This window comes from Euprymna scolopes, chromosome 10 (genome assembly GCF_053919585.1).
Source record: "Euprymna scolopes isolate OS-2025 chromosome 10, ASM5391958v1, whole genome shotgun sequence".
Taxonomy (NCBI): domain Eukaryota; kingdom Metazoa; phylum Mollusca; class Cephalopoda; order Sepiida; family Sepiolidae; genus Euprymna; species Euprymna scolopes.
Window position 1 is genome coordinate 60,197,670 of NC_136491.1, and position 25,710 is coordinate 60,223,379.

General features: G+C 33.6%; 1 protein-coding gene across 2 annotated transcripts in view; it reads left to right on the forward strand.

The window, feature by feature from the left end:
* The first annotated feature begins 17,086 nt into the window (after positions 1-17,086).
* The window catches only part of LOC145286005 (uncharacterized), a 338,140-nt gene continuing 329,516 nt past the window's right edge, over positions 17,087-25,710 (forward strand). For both annotated transcript variants that reach the window (XM_080134603.1, XM_080134604.1), the window contains exon 1: positions 17,087-19,156. In XM_080134603.1, coding sequence (XP_079990729.1) covers positions 18,968-19,156 — 189 coding nt within the window. In that variant the 5' untranslated portion in view covers positions 17,087-18,967. The remainder of the gene's footprint in view (positions 19,157-25,710) is intronic.

Here is a 25,710-nt window from a genome sequence, read left to right on the forward strand (position 1 = left end):
AAATGACTCAACAATTTTTAGCGCAACAACAACAACAACAACAAATTCAACAACAACAGCTACAGCAACAGCTGCAACAACAACAAGAAAGAACACAAAAAACTTTAGAGGCACAACAAGAACAAACAAACATACTACAACGACAAATGTCGACACAGCAAAAGAATTTAGAAAAGCTAATTCTAACGTCGACCGGGAAGAAGACTAATTTTTCTGCCGAGGGTATTTCAAATTCACTAACGGAATTTCGTTACTCCCCGGATACTGGTGTTACTTTCCCTGCATACTACAGAAGATACGAAACAATTTTTACGAAAAGATGTTTAGACTGGACCGATGAGGAAAAAGTTACCCTGCTACTACAAAAACTGGGTACTGATGAAAACACCAAGTATGCAAATCTAATTCTACCAAAAAAACCGGAGGAGGTTTCATTCGAGGAAACAATTAGTACCTTGTCGAAAATATTTGATAAAAGGGATAGCCTATTTCACTCTAGATACAAATGTTTGAACATTCAGAAGGCAGAAGCTGAAGACTATCTAGAATATGCTTGCACTGTGAACTGTTTATGCGAATCATTTAAATTGAATGAAATTTCCGCAGACCAATTTAAATGTTTAATCTTTGTACAAGGTCTCACAGCACCAAGGGACAAAGATATACGTTCACGGATCCTAACAATTATGGAGGCGGATCCTAACATAACATTGCAAAAAGTCACTGAAGAGTGTCAACGTCTGATTAACATAAAGAAAGACAACACTCGCATTGAAGGGAAAAATATTTTTAAGGTGCAGCAAGTAAAAAGGCAAGGGACCTCAAGAAAGTCCAGGTTCCAAGAACACAGGATCCTTAAAGGATACAAAGACCCAAAGCTAAAGTGTAAATGTTGTGGTAGTTTAAGACACAACAATAAGACCTGCTGGTTTAGGAACAAAATATGTTATGAATGTGGTCTCAGAGGTCACAAGGGAACATACTGTGCCCAGAAGAAAAGACAAGGGACCGATAATGTAAATACGCTTCGCATGAATAAAGAAAAAAGCTGCGAAAGACGGAAATATGTTGATGTTCGGATAAATGGACATCTGGTTACATTGCTTCTGGATAGCGGTGCAGATATTAGTATTATAAATGAAGATATATGGAAAAGGATAGGTCGACCTGAATTAACGAAAACCAGAAAGACGGCGAGAAGTGTGTGCGGCAAAAGATTAGAGTTCAAGGGAGAATTAAAATGCAAAGTGACATTCGCTAACCAGACTCATAAATCCAAAGTGTACGTCGTACCAGGAAAGAATACATGCCTGTTTGGGGTAGATTGGATTGTCCTGTTTAATTTATGGGAGAAACCCATAAATTCGTTTTGTAACGTTTTAACTGCAGAAAAAGCAAACCAAAGGGAAGACTTCCTGAAGGATTTGAAAACTGAATTTCCCAATGTTTTTGCCGAAGGACTAGGACTCTGTATTAAGACAGAGGCAAAATTTGAATTAAAGAAAAATGCCACTCCAGTATTCAAACCTAAAAGGAATGTGCCTTTTTCAGCGATGGACGCAATCGAAAAAGAGTTGGATAGACTTCAACAACTGGAAGTCATTGAAAAAGTTAACCACACAGATTGGGCAAGTCCAACCGTGTATGTAAAGAAAAAAAATAACAGAATAAGGGTCTGTGGAGATTTTTCAACGGGTTTAAATGACTGTCTATTGGACCATAATTATCCCCTTCCGTCCGCAGAAGATCTGTTCTCTAAGCTTAACGGAGGAAAAATTTTTTCTAAGATAGACCTCTCAGATGCTTACTTGCAAATTAAGATCAGCGATGAATGCTCCAAATACTTAGGCATAAATACTCATAAGGGCATTTTTAAGCTAAAGAGGCTTCCTTTTGGATTAAAGGTTGCTCCTGCTATTTTCCAGCAAATTATGGACACGATGCTGGCAGGGTTGGAATTTTCAATGGCCTACCTTGACGATATCCTAATTAAAAGTGAAAATTTGCAAGATCATAAGAAGCATGTAAAAGAAGTATTCAAAAGAATACAGGAATTTGGTTTTATATTGAGCCCAGAAAAATGCGATTTTTTTATGAAAAAAATTAAATATCTAGGTCAAATAATCGACAAAGAGGGTCGAAGACCGGATCCACAAAGGACTGAAGCAATTGAAAAGATGCCTGCTCCAGATTCAGTGACAAAATTAAAATCGTTTTTGGGATTAGTTCAATACTATGCAATTTACATCCCTAACATACATAATTTAAGAGCTCCTCTTAACGAGTTACTGAAAAAGGGTGTTAAATGGAACTGGAATAAGGAATGTGAATCTGCTTTCCAAAATATCAAAAGATGTCTACTGTCAGACTTAGCATTGGCACATTTCAATCCAGAAAAGGAACTAATACTAGCAACGGACGCCAGTGATTACGGTGTTGGCGCTGTATTACTTCACAAGTATGAGGATGGTAGGACAAAAGCTATCGCCCATGCTTCAAGAACGTTGGTTGCAGCGGAGAAAAATTACAGCCAAATTGAAAAAGAGGCGCTGTCGATAATATTTGGAATTACAAAGTACAATCGATTTCTCCATGGACGATCTTTTATTTTGCAAACCGACCATAAACCCCTACTTACCATATTTGGATCAAAGAAAGGCATTCCCACACATACTGCGAATCGATTACAGCGATGGGCTGTAACCCTCGTAAACTATCAGTTTAAGATGGAACATGTATCCTCAAAAAAGTTAGGACACGCAGATGCATTATCACGGTTGATCCCTAAAAGAAGCGAAAGTTTCGAAGAAACGGTAATTGCTGCGCTTAAAGACGAAAGTGAATGTACAAGTTCAATGTGTAATATGATACGTGAACTTCCGGTAACTTTCGAAAAAATAAAAAAAGAGGCAGTAAATGACATTTTCATTAAGAAAATGAAAAATCAATTGGGATGGATAAAAAAAAATAAAAAGGTAGATCAAACAACGCCTTTTTCCATCTGTGAAGATGTGCTCATGTATGGTGAGAGGATCGTAATTCCACTAACGTTACAGAGGAAAATTCTGAAGGAATTTCATACAGGTCATCCGGGCATTTCGAGAATGAAATCCCTTATGAGAGGATATGTGTACTGGCCTGGTATGGACAAGGAAGTTGAAAAATGTGTCAAGACATGCAGAGGATGTCAATTAGCAGCTCGAGATCCTCCAGTAAAAACGACGCCATGGCCAAAGACGGACCTACCCTGGTCACGTCTGCATATTGATTATGCGGGACCTATAAATGGTTATTTTTACTTGATTATTGTAGATTCTTTTTCAAAATGGCCAGAAATATTTAAATTTAGACATCCAACAGCAAAAAACACTGTGAGTGCGCTTAATGAAATTTTTAGCCGTTTTGGAGTGCCAAAAACCTTAGTGAGCGATAATGGAACAGCATTTACTGCTCATGAATTCAAAGAATTCTGTGACTCACTAAATATTCTACATATGACAACACCTGTGTACCATCCACGATCGAATGGGTTGGCCGAAAAATTTGTAGATACGTTTAAAAGGGCACTTAAGAAAAATCTTACTACGGACACAGACGAACAATGTATTCAAACATTTTTAGCAATTTACAGGGTGACACCAAATCCTAATAATAATGTCAATTCTTCCCCGGCTGAGCTAATGTTTGCAAGAAAGATAAGATCTGTCTTCGATAGGCTGCTACCAGAGAAAAAGAAAGTTTTCAAAAAAGAAAACCTTAATACCAAGTGCTTCTCCCCAGGTGAAAATGTATATTTCAAAAATTTTCAAAATGGACGAAATCAGTGGGTTGAAGGTATTATCAAAAAAAGGATTGGGAGCATGGTCTATACCATCCAAGGATTAAGTTTTGTCTGCAAAAGACACAGAAATCAAATACGTCCCAGACTGTCTCCAAATGTGGAAGAGACACCAATGGAAACATTGTGCGATATTTTTGATATACCAAAACCAGCGTGTGTACCGCAAACAATGAATATTTCGCCTGAACCGACCATACGGGCTGGACAGAAACCTTTACCCCGGGTAACACTGACCAGAAGGAAAAGCGCAAGAAAGAGAAAAGTTACCAGGAGATTAAGCCCTGACCCTAAAAGGAAGAGGTATTTAAGCTAAAATCAGGAAGATTTCAGCTTCAGGGGGAGGTGTTGTGAAGGAACATAACTGGCTATACACCGGTTACAAACTGTATATATATATTGGACTGTTTGGCAGACAGCGGCAGACAGCGGCAGACAAGCAGTCGCAGTAAGACGGATAGTCTTACGTGTTGATTATCAGACTTTCTTCCCCATACTTGTTACTATGTACTTCTATTTACCTTAGGCGAGCAGCCTTACGTTTCTGTATTATAAATAAACCCCATTACACATACCACTCGGTGTAACTCACGTTTGTCTTTATTTCCTAAGTATTTAGGAATATAACAATATATATAGTTATTTATATATATATATAGTTATTTATGTATATATATAGTTATTTATATATATATATAGTTATTTATATATATATATAGTTATTTATATATATATATATAGTTATTTATGTATATATATAGTTATTTATATATATATATAGTTATTTATATATATATATATAGTTATTTATATATATATATATAGTTATTTATATATATATAGTTATTTATATATATATATATATATATATAGTTATTTATATATATATATATAGTTATTTATATAGGGTCTGAGCAAAGCTGGGCTGAATTGCTAGTAGATAAAAATAATGAAAACGGTTAAAATATTAAGGAAAACCCTTGAATGTAGTGACTAACACACATGATCCACAGGCGCTAGCCAGGCATGTAGCAATTCTACAGAGATAAAACACAAAGAAACACCACATGAGATCATGAAAATTGAAACTGTATAATTGTAATTTAATCTCTTGCACCCTTGTTTCTTACGTGTCACACCAAATAAATAAGGAGGGGCAAGGATGATGGAAAGACCGATGAGAGAAAGCACTAAACAGACCTCCAATGGATGACTGCAAAAAGGAATGGGACCTTAGGGAGGTTTATTGTCACCCTAATTCCTACTAATGAGAAATCAATTGCGATAATGCAAATTAATTTGCAAAGGTTGTTTTCAAAGAGAATTCTTAGATGATGGCTTGTGTGAAAACTCATAGTGAGTAGTAGTAGTAGTAGTAGTAGTAGTAGAATAGAAAAACAGAAGCAGTGTAGTTCCAAAAATATGAAAAGTCTCCTGGGCATAAGTGCATGGTTACAGCTAAATGGATATAAAAAGTTCAAAGAAACCCAACCAACTTTTAATCAAGCGTTAGTACATGTTATCTAGCTGATAATTCTATCAACTTATCACTTAACGATACACAATATTTTAATTGTACTAATTTGTAAAAAATAAAAAAAACAATCAAATGATAAAGTACTGCCTTTTAATCAGTTGATTACTTGTAGATAAACTATATTCATTTACTGAATATGATTTTGTTTCGTGATGTCATTGTTGAGATCAGATACATAAAATGAATTATTTTATCCATATTGAACTTTGGTCACAGAAAACTTTTTTTATATAAGCAAAGATATGGGTTTAGTTTCATCAGTCAAAAAAAAAACACATGAATGAACAACTGACGCTCATACAAACAAAACTATTTGGGGAATTGTTTAGATGCACAAAACCAAATTGGAAACCTTTAACAACATATGAAAATAGCAAAAGTGAATGACAAAATAATTTAACATATTTTTTTTCATGTAAAAAAAAAAAAAGATGAACAAAATGCTTATCTATCTGATTCATGAAAAATATTTACACACTTATGAAATTGCCTTGGACAAACAATGTAAAGTTTTTGATTCTCAAAGAAATTACCCAGAGTTGAAACATATTTTATGGTGGAAAGGACTTTTAATAAATGAAATACATATTCTCTGTGATGAACATGCTGTCAAGGTGCAGAAAAGAGAGCCGTACCAAATATTCCCAAAGTCAACAGATTGGTTTAAAGCAAACAAGTATGGTAGCGCGGAAGGTCAATACATTCTCTACGATGACGAACAATTATTGAGTATTGATCAAATCGAAGAACTGAAAGAATCACTGATTCTTTTTCAAAAGAAAAAAAAAATGAGCATTTACGAGTTGGAGTTACGCATTTTGAAACTACTTTACTGCTATGTTCTTCCAAATTATACATTGCTACGTATCGATTTGGACTCTCTTCACAGATGCCTGTCGCTTGTTAGAAGAGAGATGAAAAAAATTGATAATAAGATCATCAAAAATGAAAAAGATCACATCAAATTTGACCTCAAATTAAAAGAGAAACGAGTTTTCTTTCAGGGCTTGACAGAGTCAGAAATAAAAATTGTGATCGATGCAGGTGACAGCAAGTTTTTTGACACCATAATGTCACACCTACAAGAAGATTGCATGTTGTTAGAGGAGTTGTACAATAGCTGTCAAAAAAAAAAGAAAGAAAAACAAGATGCAAATGAAGACGTCTTACTGTCACAGGATAAAGAAGCAAGCAGAATCTGCCACAAAATGTTGGACTTAAAGATGCTTGTATCGAAAATGGAGCTTCTAAAAATGTATAACCCAAGAGATAGCAGCAGCTATGACTTTGAAATTCTAAGCAGTTTTTCTGAAGTCTATATGGACACTTACCAGCAAATGATTGAACCAAAGAAAACCTCCTGCTCAGAAAAACTCCGATTGAGAATAATTGAAGAGTGTGTGACATCAGCAATTAAAGATGTGGAAATGTTTGGTGAAACAAAAGGCTCGAGTGAAGTAAACAGCGAAGAACTGAAATCAATCAACATTGTTTGGGAATCAACTTTGGATCGATGGCAAAATTGTGAAGAAAAAATACGATATTTGTTGAGCGACCCCCGAACCAATTTAATACAACTTCATCTCAAGTTCAAAGAAGAGTTGCATCTCAAGATTTCTTCCATTCTATCTGAACACACATTGTTCCAAACACACTCCAAATCAGAAACAGAAAAAAACGATACGGCGAACAATTTTGCACCAGAATCTGACTGTCTACACTATCGATCATTCAATCAAGAAGTGGATGTTATGAAGCCTTTATCGGACAATTGGGCTGGATTAATTAATCAAATTACAAACAGAATTTATGAACACATCTTAAAAATGTGGCGGATAATTATTGCATCATATACGTTTGAGAAAAGTGAGCAGGAAGAAATTCCTTGGATCTACAGAAAGATTCTGCTTTTTGAAACTAAAGACGCTTTGTTAAACCTATTTGAAAAGATCTTGAAAACTCAATGTGAGGAGTATTGCCTCAGGGTTCGATCTTTATGCTGTTATCATATACCAAAGTATATGTTAAAATTGATTAAATCAAAGAAAATTATACAGAAAACTGAAACAAGTTATGAAAATGAATTGTACTATAAAAAAGATTTTTCCAAATGTGAAAATAGTTTTCAAATCGCTGTAGATAATATTACACCATCACTTACAGAAAAACAATCATCAAATGTTTCCGTATATATTGATTGTCTTAATTCTGCATTCCATAAAAAGTCAGTGTCCATTTTATACAAAATGGCAGACAAGGACAATCAATTCATTTCCAAAGAAGATACTCGGCCGTGTCCTCCAAAAGTTATAATTTCACCAGAAAAAAACAATGAAATGGAATTAATATCCCATAATGACATTTGTCAAATTTGCAGCTGTTTTCACTCTTCCCTGGTGAGCATCGAAAAGTTTTTCTCAATAAAGTGTCTCTATCATAAGCTTGACAATATGATAATAACTTTAAAATGCATATCATATACACTTACGGATATCGGACGGAGCACTGTCACTGCTGATGATATTGTTGATGTTTTGTCGGTTTTGATTTATTCTTTAACTGAGGAACAATTAAAGAGACTCTTCTATGATTTATATTTCATTGACGCATTTATGCCAAATAAACACCGGGCAAAATTACAAGGAAATGCTCTGGTTCATTTTCAGTGCTCACTGGAAATTCTTTCACTCGAATCATGTAAAAGAAGGATTTGTGAAAATAGGTAAACTTATTTGCCCGCGTGCTCTCATGCTTTTACTATATAAACATAACGTAGAACGATCACACAATTCATTACCAAGATGTATTATTGAGAACCTAGTTTTTCACGATATAACTTAGATGATTATTTTACATAGAATTTATCGAAAGTGTAAATATTATTTATTAATCTTTTTAAGTATTTCCAGAGTACTGATATATAATTTTACACACATAGAGAATCTCATTTTTATTTTTTCATTGGCAGTATTGGAGCAAAGTGGAAAATTTTATCAAACAATATTTTTCATTGCGTCATTTAACTAGTCTTTTTCCTTGGTATCTTTATAACAGAGAAATATTATTTTTATATTATTTTATGACTTTTATTATTTCTATTTATTATTTTTTAATTTATTAGTTTCATTTATTATGTATAATTTTTATTATTTTTTGTTATTATCATCATATAATTTTATTATACTTGTTTTATATTTTATAAAATTTATATTGTGTTTATATATTGTTTTTATAAAGTATTGTTTTTCTTAGAAGTTATACAACACAAGGATATTTCTGATTGATTTTAGAAATGTTGTTGGTAATGTCACTAAATAAGGTTTGTGGGTGATATGAGAAAATAAGCCTGTGTAAGTTTTTAAAATATTTCTTGAGTCTTTTTGAGGAAAAACTTAATTTATTTTACCCACCTAAACTCGAGAAATGCATGATTAAAATGTATAAACATTGAATGATTAATAATAAAGATGGCTGCCACCTGCAATTTCGTAGAACAAGTAGCAACCTTGACCTTACGATCAAAAACCAAGATCGAGTGAAATGAAACGAACCGAGTTAGTACAAATAAATTTGACAAAATCTTTTCTTGCATTGCGTGCATTTATTTTCCATTTTAAATTAAAAAAAAATTATAATCAAAGTAAAAGTTTAAATTATTCGGAATTTTAAATTAAGAAAAATAACTTAAAAAGAAAAGTTGTTTAAATTATTTTCCATTGTAAATAAAAAAAAATTCACTTACAAATAAAAGTTGATTAAATTATTTTCCATTTTAAATAAAAAAAAATCACTTACAAATAAAAGTTGATTAAATTATTTGTAACTTTAAATAAAAAAAAATCACTTACAAATAAAAGTTGATTAAATTATTTGTAATTTTAAATAAAAAGAATTCACTTACAAATAAAAGTTGATTAAATTATTTGTAATTTTAAATGAAAAAAAATCACTTACAAATAAAAGTTGATTAAATTATTTGTAATTTTAAATAAAAAAAATTCACTTACAAATAAAAGTTGATTAATTTATTTGTAATTTTAAATGAAAAAAAATTCACTTACAAAAAAAAGTTGATTAAATTATTTGTAATTTTAAATAAAAAGAATTCACTTACAAATAAAAGTTGATTAAATTATTTGTAATTTTAAATAAAACAATTATATAAAAAATAAAAGTTGTTTTCCTTTTAACAGTCATTCCATTGTCATTTTCCGATTTGTCAGTTTTGCCTCGGTTCGTTTCGTTTCACTCGATCTTGGTTTTTGATCGTAAGATCAAGGCTGCTACTTGTTCTACAAAATTGCGGGTGGCAGCCATCTTCATTATTACTCATTCACTGTTTACACATTTTAATCGTGCATTTCTTGAATTTAGATGAGTAAAATAAATTAACTTCTTACTCGAAATGGCTCTTCATGTGATAATGTTTGAGATAAGAAACATTTTTAATGCCTGCACAAACTTATTTTCATGAGAAAATCACCCACAATCCTATTCAGTGAAACTACCATTTTGTTTATTAACAAACCCATTACCCACTAAAACAAAAACATTATTTCTTGAAATATTTTTACATTTATTTAATATCTTTTTAAATAAAAAACAAAGAGACTTTACGATAAACATTAGTTAATGTGTTTATCAACTAAATCGATCGATAAGCACATATGATTTGAAGAGAATATAAAGAAAAAGAATTTCTTAAATCTGAAAAAAACTTTTTAAATGAGAAACAATTTATTTCATTACTTTTTCTGAAAAGTACCAAATTTACAACAAATTCATGAATTTTCTTTATTCACTAGAGTTACCTCCCTTTTCATCTTATTTCCTTTCCTTACACTTTAAATAAGGTCCTGTCTCATTGGCCAAAGGTGCTGCTCATCGACCAATCACGGCAACCTATTTATCAAGCGGGACTAGAGACTCCCTTTAAATACTCTCTTTCGTTCAGCAGAGAAAACATTTTATTCCATCTCTCTTCTTCCTAACTTGAATGGAGCCGTCAAACTGAAGACGTTAAAATAAGAACTTTTTTGGACTTCTTAAAAAGCCGCAAACGCAATTGTTTTGCAACCTACTTATTTTACGTTTGTATTTATTTGAAGTTAAATACACTTTTATTGTTCTCCGACTTGTATATTCGTGTTTCTTTTTCGTCTGAGTCCTAAGTGTCTGGTTGAAACACAACATTTTGCAAAACAATTCTCAAGTTTAGCTGGTTGCTGCGAAAAAAGAAAACACACACAAAAGAAGTTAAATACAGGAGATTACTTTTAAAGAAGTCCCCTATTTATATATATCTATATATATAAAAATGGTTTGTTCTAAACGAATAAAACCATATTTCTACGTTACCAATTTATTTGAAATTTTCAGACAACCCATTTTTAGAGTCGAGGTATGTTTTTATGTTATTAAAATAAATTTACCTCGCGAATTATTAAAATTAAAATATTAAATAAAATAAATATATTTTTTTAACCGTTACTGCGAATCTGTTCTGTTGATAAAACTGAACTTCCGGTTCGATTCATTTCACAGCCACGAATTGACGAAAGATTTCATTTTCTGTTAACTCGATAAGTAAAAAAAAAAAAAAACTTACTCATGCAGAGAGTGATCCGTGCTGAAATAATAATGTTATTATTTAAAAAGCCATTCTTAACATGGGGAAGGGGGGTGTTTTGTACCTATTCTGTACTTTAACCTTACAATTGAATAAAAGCATATCATAAACTTTAATTAAACGTGGAAAACGATTTTTTAAAAATAGCGCGGATCACTCTCTGCATTAGCACAAAAATAAAAAATAAAAAAATCCCATATTTTAAAAATTTAAATTTATTTATGTACTTACCAATTTTTTAATTTTATTTATGTTAAGGCTTTTCACTCATGAAACATTACGTTTTAATTGTTTTGTTTCTTTTCACGGCATTGTTTACATAAAAAAGTTTGTTTTAACTTTTTCTAAACTGTTTCATTTTTACGACATGCCTCAACGTATTATAAAAACCCTACCCCCCCCCCATGTTAAAAAAAAAAACGCCCTTCCATAAACCTCGAAAGCCGTTCTTAATATGGGGAGGTTGTTCATTCCGAAAACCGTTTTAACATGGGGAAGTTAGGGTGTTTATAATATGCTGGGGCGAGTCGTAAAATTAACGAAGTCGCTATCTATTATTTATTGCAAAAATTGCTTGAAATTTATTTATTTGACAAAAAAAATTACATTTTGGTACTTCTTGGGCGTTGAGTTCCATGGCGACCAGTAGAAAAAAAATAATAGTCGCTCCCTTAGTCTCCCACCCACCCCGCACGTAACATATTTTATTTACTGACGTTGCCGTAACTAAACGATTATTTGTCACATTTACAAACATTATTTATTTATTTATTTATTTATTTATTTATTTTGAAAAAAGTTTTACTTTTTATGAATATTAAAAGAAAAATGGGTACTCATGCAGAGAGTGATCCATGCTGAAATAATAACGTTATTATTTAAAAAGCCATTCTTAACATGGGGAGGGGAGGGTGTTTTGTACCTATTCTGTACTTTAACCTTGCAATTGAATAAAAAAAAACACGATTTAAAAAATAGCGCAGATCACTCTCTGCATTAGCACCGAAAAATGTTACTAAACATTTATTAATAATTTCTCACTTTTACAAATATTTGATTTTAAATTTCTTTTTAAATGACGACTTTTATCGACTTTTTTTTTAAATACCCCCCCCCACCACCCAAATGGTGTTTATTCCGAAATCCGTTGTTAACATGGAGAGGTTGAGGGTGTTTATTCTGAAAGCCGTTCTTAACATTTGTGGAGGTGGAATTAATGTAAAAAAATAAATAAATAAATAAATTTAAAAAAAAAATAATTTACTGATAACTTCTCACTTTTACAAATATTTTTTAATTTACATGTGCGGATGAACAAATTGTTGAATAGTGCGAAAACAAAACGTTTTTGTAATAAACTTTGGGATAATTTTTTGGGTAAATATTTACATTTAGGTCCACCCACCACCACAATTTTCTTTTTTAAATGACGACTTTTATTGATAAATAAATTTACTTCTCCGCAACTTTTATTGATAAATAAATCTACTTCTCTGCCACGGGCACTGAACCCCTCCTTTTTTGGATAACCTTTACGGAGATGGTCCCAACGTCTGCCACGTTCTGAGCTCGGGGAGAGGCCGTCTGACGTAGGCGGTGTCGAGGCAGAAAATTACCGCTTCAATAAAGTGCCCAGTTGTTAACTTAAGGAGAAAAAAACCCGTTCCAATAATTAGAATTTTTATTTTTTTTATTTTAAACAGTTCAAATAATTAGAATTAAAAAAAATAAACAGTTCAAATTTTTGATAATTCAACAGTCCAAATAATTGGAATTTTACAAAATAAACAGTTCAAATAATTAGAATTTAAAAACAAAAAAACAGTCCACATGATTAGAATAGTTCCACGTAGTTAGTTAACCCTGTAAAATTCTGTGATTTGTTTCACAATATTTGTAAAAGCATCTGTCTGTGACATATCGCATATTTTAGGGTTAGGGTAATTTTCTGCCTCGACACCGCCTACGTCAAACGGCCTCTCCCCGAACTCAGAACGAGGCGGACGTCGGGACCATTTCCGTAAAGGATAACCCCCTTTTTTTTTTTTTTAATAGTATTTTCGGGTGAGTATGCTGACAACAAATATCAGTTAAATTTGGCAAATAGCCCCCCCCTCCAAAAGTGGTGTTTATTCCGGAAGCTATTCTTAAGATGAGGAGGTTGGGGGGGGTGATTATAAGGTGAACCTAATCTAAAAAAAAACAAAACAAAAGAAAAAACAAGTTTTTTATGCGCACATAAGCAACTATTTTTTATTAACTTTTTTTTTTTTTACTTTTTTATTTAAAAATTAGTAAATTTCAATGAATAGAATAATAAATCATTTATCATTAATGTGTTTTTGGTTTTGTGTTGAATGAAACTTTTTTTTTTTTTCATTACAACAATAATGAACCAATTTAAATCTTCCGGCATGCGTTTAAGGGTTACAAAATTATCAATAAATCGTTTAGTTACTAAGCCAACGTCAGTAAATAAAAAAAATGTTACGTGCTCTTGACTAGGGGAGGGGGCTCAGGGAGCGACCATTAAATAATTATGCTGGTCGCCATGGAACTCAACGCCCAAGGAGTACCTAAAGTGGCACTTATGTTATCGCGCTATTTTTTAAAATAGTATTTTCATGTTAAATTCAAATTTTACAATGTTTTTCTTTTATTAATTTGTTAAGTGAAAGTACAGATAACCCGGTTGGTTTCTAATGCGAGGAAAATCTAGCCCCCCCCCCAAAAAAAAAGGGGTACTCTGGATAATAACAAAACATTAAAATTGCCTCAGTCTCGAAAGATTTCTTCAGTAGAACGAGGAAAAAAACGGTGAAGTGTAGTTCACCTTCTGTTTCTCTCCCCCTCTCTTAATATCTCTCTTTATCCATCTCTCCCTTTCCCTCTCAATCTATCTTTCTCTCTATATCACCCTCTCCATCTCTCTTTGAGCCCCTTTCTCTCTCTAACTCCCTCTATCTCTCTCCTTTCCTCTGTCTCATCCCTCTCTGTTTCTAACTCTCCCCCTCTCTCTGTTTATCTATCAATCTTTCTCTTTCTCTATTTTCCTCTCACTTTCTCTTTTCTATCTATATATCTTCCTCTCTATCTGTCCATCTCTAATCCCTCATCCTATTTTAGTTTCCTAAATTAATTACAGTGAATAAGGCATTGTCAAAACATGGATAAATCCTATTTTAGTCACCTAATTTACTGACTGTGAGAATAGAAGTTATTTGGAAATTACTGCTACCTTGAACAGCACCAGAAGTAACTGGTAAAACCTTTCTAATTAAATTGATTTTGGCAGCCATTTGGTAACAAAATGACATAGCCTTAGTCCTTGCTGCATGAGGAATACCTGCGACCTTGCTGCCAAGTAGAAGAATTATTTATTCTACTTTAAAACATTCAATTTTTCAAAAATCTCATGTTCGACATCTCCAAAACATCCAATATGGGGAAAAATATTGCAGAAATGCAAACTTATTGTTTAGGATGAATGCACAATGGTACGCAAAAAAATCACTTGAGGCTCTTGGTCGATCCTTGCAAGATTTGCGTGGCAATGTCAGACCATTTGGGAATGCAGTAATATTGCTTGCAGGAGATTTCAGACAAATGTTACCTGTTATTCTTCAAATGATGCTTGCCTCAAATACTCTACTTTTTTGTTCCATGTGAAGACATTAAACTTAACTCAAAATATGCATTTACAGTTGCAGACTGTTTGATCCGCACAAAAACTTTTGCATCACTTGTGGGAAATTGGGTACGAAAAAGTGCCAGCTGGTCAGAGTTAAGGGCAAAATTCTTTGACTTCTGTAATTTCTGTAATTTTATTTCATCAAAAGAATAGTTAGTTTAAAAGGTTTTTGCAGATATTCAAATTATAAGAATTCCATTTGACTGAGTGAATGAGCTATTCTTGCAGGTCAATACAAAGATGCCCATGAACTTAACGCTATTATTCAATGTAAAATTCCAAGTGAGGTAGTCAAATACAAATCCATCGACACTGTTGTGAAAGCAGATAAAGTGGTTAATTATCCAACAGTTATATTTGCCAGGGATGCCACCGCATGTATTGCAACTGAAATTTGGTGTACTAATTATCATGTTGTGAAATATAAACCAATCCAAGCTTTGCAATGGCACATAGCTTGCAGTAAAAAAAAATTAACAAACAATATCATAGAAACAACAATCTTAACAGGACCTTTCACAGATGAATATATCTTCATTCCATGCATTCCTATGATTCCACCGGATACATCATTACACTTTAGCAAATTGCACTTTCCAATTTTATTGTCATTTGCAATAACCATCAACAAAGCACAGGGAACAATCTTTACAATTGTGGGCCTTACAGTTACACACTGACTGTTTTTTCACATGGACAATTTATGTTACATATTCAAGAGTCACCAAACCGGAAAATCTCTATATCAGCTAAGAAAATGGAACAACAAAAACTGTACCCATGCAAAATGGAAATTTAAACCTATAAGAAACATGCTTTTTCTCATTTTGGAACTTTTTCCATTGCGCCAATTTGAGCCACAGCAACGCGTGGCAGGGTACAGCTAGTATATATATATATATATATATATATATAATATATATTGTCGATATTTCCTACCGACGAGTGGGGGGGGAAAGAAAAGACGTTTAGCTTGCAACGAAAAATTACCTCGTTGCTTACAAGCAAACGTATTCTTGTAAATATAACGCACTGTTAACAGTTGTCGTGCCGGTCTGATAGATCTCTAACAACGACAAGAACAAACTACAACAACAACAAGCCTCCAAAGGTGACTCTTTCTATAGTCTCAATCTCTCGTTAAGCGAAATTGAAACGAGACTGGAATGTCTATTTAAGCTATAAGGAATAGACATCCTATTTTCTTCATTAACAAACACCAGGCCGGGCCGTTCACAGCTATGAGTGTCTTTTCCTTACCACCGAGCCACCCTCGGTAAGTCAATCAATTTAATTATCACAATATGGTAAAATCCATTAAAAGCGGTCGGTGGTTATGAGAAAATAAAGCTGTGTACGCATTATAAATGTTTCTTTTCTGTGTCTTACGTTATACATTAGTACATTAGGGGTCATTTCGAGTTAAAAGTTTATTTACTGCACTCATCTGGACTAGAGAAAATCATTATTTAAATGTGTATGTCTCGTCTAAATAACTAACGATAATTCTCTGATATGGCCGACCAAACGCGGGTGATCAAAAAGTCAGATCGAGCGTACCGCGTACCGGAAAACGAAATGAGACTAACGAAATGAGACCTTATTTGATCTCATTTCGTTTTCCGGTACGCTCGATCTGACTTTTTGATCACCCGTCTGGTCGGCCATGAATTATCGTTAGTTATTTAGACGAGACATACACATTTAAATCATGCTTTTCTCTAGTCCAGATGAGTGCAGTAAATAAACTTTTAACTCGAAATGACCCCTAATGTACTAATGTATAACGTAAGACACAGAAAAGAAACATTTATAATGCGTACACAGCTTTATTTTCTCATAGAACCACCAACCGCTTTCAATGGATTTTACCATATATATATATATATATATATATATATATATATATATATATATAATCTGGGTACTGGTCGCGGTAAGAGTTCCCTGCCGAACACCCTCCAAAAACAATGATGTCTCCCGTTTCTCGCGCAGCCGCAAAGGACATGTTTTAGTTGCCATAGTAACAACACTTTTTATCGACATTGTTTTACTGTTTAAAGACATTACTACACATTTATTAATAATATCTCACTTTTAATCACTTTTATCGACTTTTTAAAACTTTTTTTTTACTCTTTTTAAATGACAACGTTAATGTTTATGAATATTGAAATAAAACATTACTACACATTTATTAATATCTTTTTTTTTCTTTACTGTTTATGTGTCAATTTTATCGACTTTTTTTTTTTACTGTTTATGTGTCAATTTTATCGACTTTTTTTTTACTGTTTATGTGTCAATTTTATCGACTTTTTCTTTTCTTATATTGGAATAGAAGACATTACTACACATTTATTAATAATATCTTTTTTTTTTTTTTAACTGTTTTACTGTTTGTGTCACTTTTATCGACTTTTTCTTTTATGAAACTTATCGGCGGTTCTTGAAATTTACTTACCACAAAATGATGATAGAATAATAAATTTACTTACGTTTAATCAATGTTATTTTCTTTTTTAAATAGCATTTTCTTTTTAAATGACGACGTTTTTACTGTTTATGAATATTAAAAGAAAAATAATTACTAAACATTTATTAATAAGAAAATGGGTGCTAGTGCACTTATGATCCGCGCTATATTTTAAATCGTATTTCTAAGCTTAAAGTTTAATGTTCATAAACAGTAAAAACGTCGTCATTTAAAAAGAAAATGCTATTTAAAAAAGAAAATAACATTTATTAAACGTAAGTAAATTTATTATTCTATCATCATTTTGTGGTAAGTAAATTTCAAGAACCGCCGACAAGTTTTGTGGTAAGTAAATTTCAAGAACCGCCAATAAGTTTCATAAAAGAAAAAGTCGATAAAAGTGACACAAACAGTAAAAAAAAAAAGATATTATTAATAAATGTGTAGTAATGTCTTCTATTTCAATATTCAATATAAGAAAAGAAAAAGTCGATAAAATTGACACATAAACAGTAAAGAAAAAAAAAAGATTAATAAATGTGTAGTAATGTTTTATTTCAATATTCATAAACATTAACGTTGTCATTTAAAAAGAGTAAAAAAAAAAGTTTTAAAGTCGATAAAAGTGATTAAAAGTGAGATATTATTAATAAATGTGTAGTAATGTCTTTAAAAAGTGTTGTTACTATGGCAACTAAAACATGTCCTTTGCGGCTGCGCGAGAAACGGGAGACATCATTGTTTTTGGAGGGTGTTCGGCAGGGAACTCTTACCGCGACCAGTACCATAATCTGTACAATACATACACATGAACGAACTGTGTTTAAATTCTCAACGCGTGAACGAGTCACGATCTTTATGACCTCGTGCGGACTGGGAAATATTTGTTGAAAAGAAAAATTCTTCGTTATTATTTGCCATTGTGACAAAAAAAAAAAAATTCTTCGCTATTATTTGCCATTGTGACAAAAAAAAAAAAAATTCTTCGTTATTATTTGCCATTGTGAAAAAAAAAAAAAATTCTTCGCAATTATTTGCCATTGTGACAAAAAAAAAAAATTCTTCGCTATTATTTGCCATTGTGACAAAAAAAAAATTCTTCGTTATTATTTGCCATTGTGAAAAAAAAAAAAAAAAATTCTTCGCAATTATTTGCCATTGTGACAAAAAAAAAAAATTCTTCGCTATTATTTGCCATTGTGACAAAAAAAAAATTCTTCGCTATTATTTGCCATTGTGACAAAAAAACACCCTTTTAAAGCAAAGTTTATTTATTGCTTATCCCCCCGACCAACAAATATATATATATATATATATATATATATATATATATATATATATATATATTACTATTCTTGAGCTAAACTCTGCTCTCATGAGGAGACAAGAAAATAGAAACATTATTGGGACTCCACGTGTTTCAAAGCTGTGATTCTCCGGCGAGACTCTTTTACGAATTGTTTGTCGCTCTTCGAGAAAAGAAGTAACTGGATTCACGTTTGATTTAAAATAAATAAGAGTGAATCCTAAAATGGAGAATTTTAAGTCATTGAAGGGTGTAAGGCAAGGGCTCTCGAAGTTGCCCGGGAAGTCTTAAAGGATGATATTACACTTAACATTGAAATGCTGGAACAACGTGAAAGACTAAGAAAAAGGAATTTCCAGAAAGAGGAAGATGCTAGTTGAAGTTCGTTCCTTGAATGAAAAAATTAAAGCAATATGCATCAAAGCAAAGTTTGATTTGAAGAACTGTGGTTTCGTTGACGAACAGAAGAAAGAAATTGAGTTTCGATCTAATGTTAATGATCCTCTTGCCGACATTGAAAACATTGAAGAACTCAACACATCGGAGAAATCTGAAGTTGGCTCGGTACCTCTGTTACCCAAGTTACAATGTGCAACCTTCAGTGGAATTAATCCATCCAAATTCGAATTCAAGAATTTTATTTCACAATTTAAAAACTGTACAGACTCTATTAAATCCGGTAAGTCTAAATTTAGCTTTATTAAAAGGTTATTTGGTACTTATACAGTTTAGTGACGACATTAAAAAATGGAAATATTGAAAAAAAATTTTATTTTACGTAACTGTTATAGACTGAAGTTCTCCGAAAAAAAATTTCACTTCATTTGATCAAGTAGTTTTGTTTTTACAGCGAAAAACAATTATTTATCACGACGAAGTCAACGTGGCCATTTTGGAAATGTACCTAGCAGAATACCTCCATTTTAGGCCAAATTTCGCAATCTAGCCTTTTTTTCTCGTCATGTTGAGATGCGCACAACACATCTGCAATTTTTTTTACTTTTTTTTTTCTTTTTTTGGTAAATGTTTCGTTTAGGTCCACCTCTACAATTTTCTTTAAAATGACGATATTTATAGGTTTTCGACTATGCTGAATACGAAAATCGCATTGAAATGTTGCAGAGATAAGTAGTTATCAAGATAGAAAAAAATGCATTATGCACGGTAATTTTGGCGGCCATTTTTTTTTACGCGCATGCGCGCGCGCCCTAAGCAATCAGAATTTTACACGAAGGAAAAAAACCAAGTACCCCCCCCCCCCCCAATCCTCCAGAATGGCGGACATTTTTCTACGCGCATGGCGGACATTTTTTTTGTACGCGCGCGCCCTGATACCCCCCCCCCAAGACTGGCGGCCTTTTTTTTTTTTTTTTCGCGCATGCACGCGCGCCCTGAAAAGAAAAAAACAAGTATCCCCCCCCCAGTTCAAATATTTAGAATACAAAAAAACCCTGTAGAATTCTGCAATTTGCTTGCCACCACAAGAAATACGCACTTATAAAAGTTTTTTTTTGTTTAAAATTATGACTTTGCGGGTATGATGGAACATGTTTAGTTTCATTGTTAGTCGTCAACATTGGATTCTTATAAAGTAGAAGTGTTTTTTTTTTGGGGGGGGTAAAGTTATCGAAAATATTATCGGTATTATTTTACTTTAAGGCCCGTCTCACGTTCGTATAAGAAAAGAAAAGGCGCGCGCCCCAACATCACATCCGCCCCCCCCCCCCCGCCCGCTCGCGCCCCCAATGTACACAGTAAAATCTTCGGAAAATGTTAAATGGTGTACTTTTTGAAAATTTGAAAATTCTATGTTCCAGGTAAAAAAAAAAAAAAAAAAAAAAAAAAAAAAAAAAGATAAATTACCCCCCCTCCCTACTCCAACTTCGAGTGCTTTCCTTTTCTTGTTTTATTTCTTTTTCAGCTAATTTTAAATTTTCCACCCAAAAAGTGCTATAATATATTTTAGAATATAATAATTTCAAAAATTTCGAAAAATTCTTTCATTGATATTCTTCCGCGTATATATTGGGGTGGGTGGGGGTGTGGGGTTTAATTTGCGCCGGAAGTTATATTTGTTTATAGCACCCACCCAGCAGCCACCGGTTACACGCGCCAAGGAACATTTGCCAACAACGGAGATAATGTAAGTGTCATTTTGACATTTTTTATCATTCTGATTCCGACTTATCCCCCCTCCCCCCCAAAAAAAGTAATTTGTCCGCCACTAAAGAAAAAGAATTGTTTTGAAAAAAAAAAAAAAGTCTTTCCGAGATTATTAATGATATTCCAACTTCACCCCCCCTCAAAAAAAAAAAAAAAAAAAAACTGATTTGTCCGCCACAAAAAAAGGGTATTTCCGACATCCCCCTCCCCCGCAAAGTTGTTTTATTTTTCTTGGTTTTTCATCTACTTTGAAATTTTCCGCCAAACATTACATTGCTCTATGAAAAGGCCGTCAGGTACGCGAGTGCGCGCGCGATTCCGCCATTAAAAAAGCTCGCTTATGTTTCCGCGCGCTCGCGCGTACTTCCAGCATTCCGAGGTTCATACCATGCAAACGGTAAATTTCCGACGGAAACGGTTTTCATATTCTTTTTCAGCACACTGGAATCTACAAAAAAAACATTTTCTTCTATACGAACGTGAGACGGGCCTTAAAGTAAAATTTTACCATATTATCGAACAAATGTAAATGGAATATTGGGTATTATTTTAGAAACTCAAACTTCAATAAAAGTTATTTTGCAACTTGCCTGCATCATTCGTTGGTATTTTGTTTCTACGACATTTTAAACTTTTGCAATGCAAGATGGCGACTTTCAGTAAGGAAAGCATTAATGTTGGTTTTGGGAAAATGGAAGAGAAAGTTGCGAATTTTAAAGTACCACAATATTTGAGATTAAATAAAAAGCATTTAAAACTACTTAAAAATAGCAAGTTTTTTTTTTTTTTTTAAAGATTTAAAGATAGTTGTATCCGTCGCAAAATGTGCCCCCCCCCCCGGACGGTTTTCAGATGTATTTATGTCCTTACTCCTGTTTTTCTGTGCCATGCCTGTACATTTTTCCAGCATGACAAAAAAAACTTATGGAGCAGTTTTGATTTGTCCGTCTCACTTGTTATAAAAAGATATCTTGCCAAGTACTGCTCCATAAATTCTCCTCGAATGCCAGGCCTCTTTATCCATTCCTTCACGTCTCGCCACAGCCGCTCAATATTTTGTGTGTGAATAGTTGGGTCATCTTTATCCACGAAATTTTTAGAGTGGTTGACTATCTGGTGAACATAACCGTTCTTGTTGAGGTTGCTATAAGCTCGCCAAGAATCGCAATAGACTATAGAACCTGGCAGAACAAATTTCTTGGTTAAACGAAGTAGTGTTTCTTCGTCCTCCGCTCATTGGGGCCTGTCAATGCTACCACAAAATTCCGTTTCGATATCCTCTCAATGCCGCCAAAAATCCAAATTTGCTTTAGAAGCCTTCCTCGGTTATACTTGCGGCGAACGATTAAGGTTTCGTCAATTTCCACCTCAATGCCTTGGCCCCCTATTGGCTCTTGGTTATCCGACCAGTTCTGACAAACTTCAGAACAGTAAGACCTCCAGTCAACAGCAGAACGGCTGGAAATGTCAAGATTTTCTTTTACTGTTCCGTGGTCCCACCGGTTGCTAAGGAAATGGTTTACGAATAGAACAACTTTCCAACACAGCATGTGCGTCTTCCCTACAAATGTTCCATTGCAGTCACTGATGCTGAAGCCACAATACTTCCTTTTTTTCCTATATGGTTCTACACAATAATTTGTGCATCGCCATAGGGACTTATCTTCCCGATAGGAACATGGGTTTTCACACTTGGGGCATGTCACACTGGTCGGTAATACCCCATGGCGCCGGAGGAAACTTTTACATTTCTCTTCTTGTAACATGTAGTTATAAATAGTCATGAAATATTTATTACAACACATGTCACAAGAATCTGTCAGTGAGTGAAAATAAAATGTTGGCACGAAATGTAATTGAAAAAAAATGAAATACTTATAATAAAGGCGGAGAAGTTTTCAATGTACTGCAGAGATGTCAAAGTTCAGTTCGAATGTGTTTTCGTTTTAGTTTGTAGAATTGTTTGCGCATGTACTAGTGTATCCATGCGCATGCGAAGGGTTAATAAATAGGTCTCGCAAAATTACTTGTTTCTGTAAAAGTTAAATGACATTTTCGTCTTCGCATAATGGTAAATATAGTAGAGGCAGAAATTTAAAGAAATTTGTGGAGAATACTTGGACAATATTACAATTATTTACGCACGCAGTTGTATTCATACGCGTGCCTAGATTAAACACCCGCGAAAACAAATACACTCGCATGCATGACGGATATTTGAGATGAAATAGAAAGCATTTAAAACTACTTGACAATACAAAGGAATGATGCAGATAATTTGCAAAGTAACTGCGTATTTCTTGTGGTGGCGATATTTTCCTAATAGTTCAAGTTAACGATTAACAACGAAACCAAGAATTTTTCATCATACTCGCAAAATTTCATAATTGTAAAGGTAAGTGCATTTCTTCTCTATTTTATTTAACGTAATTTTCTTTGAAATGACGACTTATAGTTTCGATTATGCTGGATACGTACATTTTTTTTGTGGGGGGGGCATTGTCAATATCATAAAAGTGGATCATTCTGGAGGATGGGGGGGAGTACTTGGTTTTTTTTCCTTTGTGTAAAATTCTGATTGCTTAGGGCGCACGCGTAAAAAAATGGCCGTAAAGCTTTAAGCGCGTAAAAAAATGGCCGCCAAAATTACCGTGCATAATGCATTTTTTTCTATCTTGATAACTACTTATCTCTGCAACATTTCAATGCGATTTTCGTATTCAGCATAGTCGAAAACCTATAAATGTCGTCATTTTAAAGAAAATTGTAGAGGTGGACCCAAACGAAACATTTTTTTGCATTTTTTTTTTTAAATAAGAATACTATTGAATATGCAAAGAATTGAAGAATTTTTATACGAGATTATTTTCGAAACATGCGCAGTTGGACACGCATGGATAACTTCGAAACTTCGTTTATTTACTTCTGTTACAAATTAAAAAAAAAAAAAAAAACACCCCAAAAATGGCATCTGTCTTCGCAAAAAAATAAATCTCATTCTGGTGGGGAAAAAAAGGGCTAGATTGGCCTAAAATGGAGGTATTCTGCTATGTACGGCAGTTACCTGCCCTTGGGGAATTCCTGGGCGCTGCAATAACATTTCCAAAATGGCCACGTTGACGTAGCCATGATAAATCATTGTTTTTCTCTGTAAAAACAAAACTACTTGATCAAATGAAGTGAAATTTTTTTTCGGAGAACTTCAGTCTATAACAGTTACGTACAATAAAATTTTTTTTCATTATTTCCATTTTTTAATGTCGTCACTAAACTGTATAAGTACCGGTTATTTAAGCGATTATGCTTTACAATTGGTTTCTCATCTAACATTGGAAGATGAAAATTTTAATGTTGCTGCCGATCTACTGACAAAGGAATTTTTAGATATCCCCTTTATTATTAACGAAATTTTCTGCATCCCCTCAATACGACCCTGAATTTGTGTTTGTGAAACAATACCTTGTGGAAGTGAGGGCGGTTTTGTCTGAACTGAAAACGTCATATCAGATAGATTTTTTTGAGAATAATTCCCCTGGATTTTTGTTGATCAGTTACATTATGTTTGAAAAGTTACCTGTGGTCTTGAGAAGGGAAATTAGTCACAAAGTCACAGAATTACCCGTCTTTGACTCAAATATTTGACAATTATAGTGAAGCCGTTCGTGCTCTGTAGAGGAATAAGAAATAGTCGCGATCAGCAGAAATTAATTCTAAAGGCGATGGAACACATGTTAAAAATCAGGAAAAGGGGAAAGGAGATGCTGCCTTACAGAATTTTTCTACTAATTATGCCGGTACATACTGCAAACTTTGCTCAGTACGTGGTCACTCTATGTTGAAGTGCAGCAAATTTTCTACTTATAAAGCAAGAGTTGAGAGGTGTAAACAATTGAAATTGTGTATCGGATGTTCCAGTTATAAACACAAAAGCGAAGATTGTCCTGGGCGCCAGAACAATTCTCTCTCCTGCAAACTGTGTCGATCTAAGGCACATATTACACCTTTATGTGATAATCCCCATAAAATAATTTTACTAATTTCTCATGTTGATGAAAACAACATCATATTACCTGTTGTAGCTATTTCATTACATAATGGAACAAAGAAAACTACGGTTAACTGCCTTTTAGACACTAGAAGTCAGCGCTCTTATTTTTCCAAAAATTATTAAAAAAACTAAGATATCCTGATGGAGATTCAAATCTTACCGATTACTAGATGAAAACCTATGCAGGTGTTACAGTAAAGAGTCTTGAACAAGTTATTTTGAATGTTAATGTTGGTAAAGGGAGACAACTACTCATTCCGGTTTTAATAGATGACCAATTTGGTATTAAATTCCAGTTTGATAATTTCTAGGGTTATAATCAGGATTCGGTTCTGAGGTTTGGGAAGGAATGAGTCACTCTCTTGACAACAGCACGTTTCTGCCCTCTTCTTTTCCAATCAACCACACCTGGCCTCTCGCCACCAATGTCACACCACACAATCCGAACGTCAGCAATACAAAATTCTTTTCAAGAGAAGATGTTCACAACTCTTTTCTCTCTGCACCCCCAGGGAATTTTTCCCAGCTTTTATATCCTCCTATCTAGAAAAAAAAAGGAAGAGACAGGAAAAAAAATAGCTTCTCCCATCAAGCTCTGCCTTCCCAAGATGCCCTTCGCGTATACAAATGTGCTGGCCATCCTTTCCTTCTTCTTTCCCAAAGAGATACGCCCGATACGTTTCTTTTTTTTTTTTTTTTTTCTTCTTTTCTAACCATATACCCCACACGCCCCCCTGATCTTTGAGATCAATAAGACACTTCATAATCCTTCATCCAAGCGGGCTTCCTCCTCTCACGTTGAGGCCTCTGGGGAACAACTTCTTGGGGGTTGACATTTTCAGGTTCACTACAGACATTCTCGTCCAGTTGTGAAGAACCACAATGTGGGGCTAAGTCGAATTGGGGTGCATTGTTAGCTTCTTGGTTGATATCGGCTTCCTCCTCTTCACTGCCATCACTGCGCATCGGCAAGGTTACACGACACAGGTCTAGGATATGCCGGGGAATGCCATTCACCATTA